General features: G+C 51.7%; 1 protein-coding gene and 1 pseudogene across 1 annotated transcript; both read left to right on the top strand.

Moving 5' to 3' along the window:
* Positions 1-1,771: 1,771 nt before the first annotated feature.
* On the top strand, positions 1,772-2,707 carry LOC112548063 (zinc finger protein 239-like). Its single transcript, XM_025192267.1, has 2 exons — positions 1,772-2,229; positions 2,308-2,707. Exons 1-2 carry the CDS (start codon positions 1,772-1,774, stop codon positions 2,705-2,707), a joined length of 858 nt encoding a protein of 285 aa, XP_025048052.1.
* A 902-nt stretch (positions 2,708-3,609) lies between these two features.
* LOC102371606 overlaps positions 3,610-3,968 on the top strand; it is a 27,542-nt pseudogene continuing 27,183 nt past the window's right edge.

Here is a 3,968-nt window from a genome sequence, read left to right as displayed (position 1 = left end):
CTGTCCAGGTCTGCTTGCAGCTGTTCCCTGCCCTCCGGTGTGTCCACTTCTCCCCATAGCTTTGTGTCATCCGCAAACTTGGACAGAGTACATTTCACTCCCTTGTCCAAGTCGCTGATGAAGACATTAAAGAGTATCGGTCCAAGGACCGAGCCCTGCAAGACCCCACTGCCCACACCCTTCCAGGTCAAAACCGACCCATCCACCACGAGGGTGGATGCAAAGTCCTGCACTTAGGATGGAACAACCCCATGCACCAGTACAGGCTGGGGGCTGAGTGGCTAGGGAGCAGCTCTGCAGAAAAGGACTTGCAGGTTACAGTAAGTTGAATATAAATTAACAGTGTGGCCTTGTTGCCAAGAAGGCTAACAGCATCCTTGCTGCATTGGTAGGAGTGTTGCCAGCAGATCAAGGAAGTGATCATTTCCCTCTATTCAGCACTGATGAGGCCACATCCGGAGTACTGTGTCCAGAACGAATGTGGACAAACTGGAGAAGGTCTAGCTGAGGGCATTGAAAATGGTTAGGGGCCTGGGGCACATGACTTCTGAGGAGAGGCAGAGGGAACTGGGCTTATTTAGTTTGCAGAACAGAAGACTGAGGTAGGATTTGATAGCAGCCTTCAACTACTTGAAAGTTGGTTCCAGAGAGGATGGAGCTAGACTGTTCTTAGTGGTGGCAGATGACAGAACAAAGAGCAATAGTCTCAAGTTGTAGCAAGGGAAGTTTAGGTTAGATATTGGGAAAGACTTTCTCACTAGGAGAGTAGTAAAGCACTGGAATATGTTACCCAGAGATGCTGTGGACCTTGGAGGTTTTTAAGACCCAGGCAGACAAAGCCTTGGCTGGAATGATCTAGTTGGGGGGGCTAGTCCTGCTTTGAGCAGGGGGTTGGACTAGATGACTAAATGGCCTCCTGAGGTCCCTCCCAACCCTAATTTTCTATGATTCTGTTAGCAATCAGGCAACATTAGCAAAAGCAGCTACATCAGCAGAGAATACAATGACATCCTCACTACCAGGTGGTGAGGTCTCAGGGCCCTCTGAATCCACCTCATGGTTTGAGACAAGTTCCAGACTTTCACTCCTCTGCCTTGGTGTGAGAGAGTTTGATACTGTTCAAGTTCAAATGTCTGTATTTCCATCCATATCCCTGAGAGAACGATCTTGGCCATCTAAGTATGGAGCAGGGAAATGTAATCATGGCCTGTGATCCTTGTTCTTTCCCAGGGTCGCCTTAATAGCATGGGGTGTGATCCTCAACTCCTTCTGGGATCAGAGGATCTGGGAGGAGAAAAGTAGTGACACACCCAGTACAGCCAAAAGGTGTGAGGGGTGTTCAAGACTCCCCAGCAATCAGATGGGGCTTGAATTCTTCCACTCCCTGCAGTAAGACTATTTTGAACTGGACTTCTTTTCACAGGGTGCCCAAGTACCAAGGCCTGGTCATGCTCAGATGCATCCCAGAGTAGAGGGGAGTGGCAGGGCTTTCCCTTTGCCAGTGGCACAGGGACTAAACTCTGGGTTCCCTCCTCCACCCAACAGGTGCCTGGATGCCCTCAGAAGACTGCTGTTCATCGCTGCTTGAAGAGCCCATGGGTCTGGAGCTGCTTCCAGCCAGATGCCAGCTCCCTGCACTACAGGAACAGAAACCCACCGAGCCTCAAAAGAGCCCTACGTGCACAGAAAAATTCAAGGTGCAAGGAGAAGCGAGGAGCCACAAGGCCAGGGATCACAGTGGGAAGGTGTGGTGTATATATATAGGATATACATGCTGTATACATGCGGGGAGTGCAGGGAAAGCTTCTGGGGCCAAGAGGTGCTCCAGGCACATAAGGGAACCCACAGAAAGGAGGCAGCCCACCCCTGCTCTGACTGCAGCAAGAGCTTCCAGTATAAATCCTGCCTCCTCACCCACCAGAAGACGCACTCTGGGGAGCGCCCCTACCCCTGCCTGGTGTGTGGGAAGAGCTTCCGAGATAAATCCTATCTCCTCATCCATCAGCGAACACACTCTGGGGAGCGCCCCTACCCCTGCCATGACTGCACCAAGAGCTTTGCCCGCCCATCCCAGCTCTGCGTCCACCAGCGCCTCCACACTGGGGAGGAGCCATACCGTTGTCCTCACTGTAAAAAGACTTTCAGGCACAGCTCAGCTCTCAGTCAGCACCAGCGCATCCATAGTGGGGAGAAGCCACATCACTGTGCCCAGTGTGGAAAGAGCTTCCGGCACCGCCATGCTCTCACTCAGCACCAACATGTGCATTCTGGGGAGAAGCCACACCACTGCCCGGACTGTGAGAAGAGCTTCCAATATCCCTCCAAGCTCTGCGTCCACCGGCGCCTTCACACAGGGGAGCAGCCATACCAGTGCACTGAGTGTGAGAAGCGCTTCAACAGCATCTCTGACCTCCATGTTCATGAACGCGTGCACACAGGAGAGAAGCCTCACCATTGCCCGGACTGTGGGAAGAGCTTTTCCCGTTTGTCCCACCTCAGAGGGCACCAGAGCATTCACACAGGGGAGAAACCACATGGTTGTGTTGATTGTGCAAAGAGCTTCGATAGCCTGTCCAAGCTCCGAGCCCACCAGCGCATGCACACTGGGGAGAAGCTGTACTGTTGTCTGGAGTGTGGGAAGTCCTTCAGGTCTAGCTCTAATCTTGCTCATCACCAGCGAATCCACAGACGAAATCCTCACACCTGACACTAGTCAGTTCCTGCCAGTTCTCCCATCACCCTCTGCTCCACACAGGGTCTGGAGTGCCCTTGCCTCCCTATTCAGAGAAATGGAGAAGTAGGGCTGGAAGGAACTTCTACAGGTTACATCTAGTCCAACCCCCTGCCTGAGGCAGGATTATCCCTATCCAAACCATCCCATAAATACCATAATGTAAACTCTACATAAGACAGCTGTCGACCCTGACACAACACAAGACATGACACCTGAACCTGCCGCAGATAAAGCAGGGGAACCACAGGAGCCAAGGTCCTGCTTCTATGACGTGCTGTCAGTATATGCTCTAGAGATCTCAGGTAGAGGTTGCACCCCCGCTACTGAGAAAGGCAGCCTGCCTGCCCACAGTCTGTAGCAGTCTGCCATGGGATAAAATTATTTCTTGACCCCAACTAGCATCAGTCTGACCATGAGCAGAGGGGTTAGACCCTCTAGCAAGGAACCTCCAGCTTTGGTCCAGGTAGGAGCATTGGCACACCCAAGACAAAATTCCTAGTCTTAACTATAGCCAACACCCAGTGCCTCTGAAGGAACTTTAAAAATATCCTGTCACGTGTAACAGATGGAGGTTGGGGGGTAAAGCCTGAGAAATCCCCATGGTAGATCATTCCAGACCAGTAGCTGTCCAGCCTCTTCTTGAACACTGCCAGTGATAGAAAGTCTACAACTTCTGTAGGCATCTATTCTACTGCCTTGTTCTAAAAGTGAAGAATTTTTTCCTGATACCTAAAGAAGCTCTTCCTGATATCCTGGTGTTCTTGATATTCACTATGCCCTTGGTTTGAATGGCCCTGGAGATGGGAAGCAAGGGAGTCATAGGGGAGAAGAGACTTGGGGTGCTGTACTGGGGAGTGCAATCCATGGAGGGAGCCATGAGTAATGAGGAGAAGGGGCTCAGCAGCAACAGCCTAACCATTCTGAAGGGTAGTGAGGGCAGTGAGTCAGGATTTGTCACTCTAGTGGCACATGGACAGCTGCCCTGAGAACCCCCAACAAGTTCCCAGTGCAAACCAGCCTGTTCACAGGGAGATGCTGACATTAGCCAGGCACTGAGCTCTCTTGAACTCACTGAGGGAGCTACATGAGCTTGAGCCCTTCATACTTAAATAGAGATGCCAGAGCCATCAGCACCTGAACCATGACATGCCCCACCCCAGGAGGCAGTGACAGTAACATGAGACCCCCTGAGCATCCAGCTCCTGAACCCCAATAGAGAAATGTCTCTTCCCCC

The sequence above is a fragment of the Alligator sinensis genome, unplaced genomic scaffold (genome assembly GCF_000455745.1).
Source record: "Alligator sinensis unplaced genomic scaffold, ASM45574v1 scaffold662_3, whole genome shotgun sequence".
Lineage (NCBI taxonomy): Eukaryota > Metazoa > Chordata > Crocodylia > Alligatoridae > Alligator > Alligator sinensis.
The sequence above is the reverse complement of the archived record's forward strand: the minus strand, read 5'-3'. Positions and strand labels throughout refer to the sequence as shown.

Excerpts from the sequence above, each read along its gene's own strand:
- LOC112548063 (XM_025192267.1), top strand. The coding sequence starts at position 1,772 with ATGCTGTATACATGCGGGGAGTGCAGGGAAAGCTTCTGGGGCCAAGAG. Across the intron at positions 2,230-2,307 it reads CAGTGTGGAAAGAGCTTCCG|CTTCCAATATCCCTCCAAGC; the intron begins GCACCGCCATGC and ends CTGTGAGAAGAG.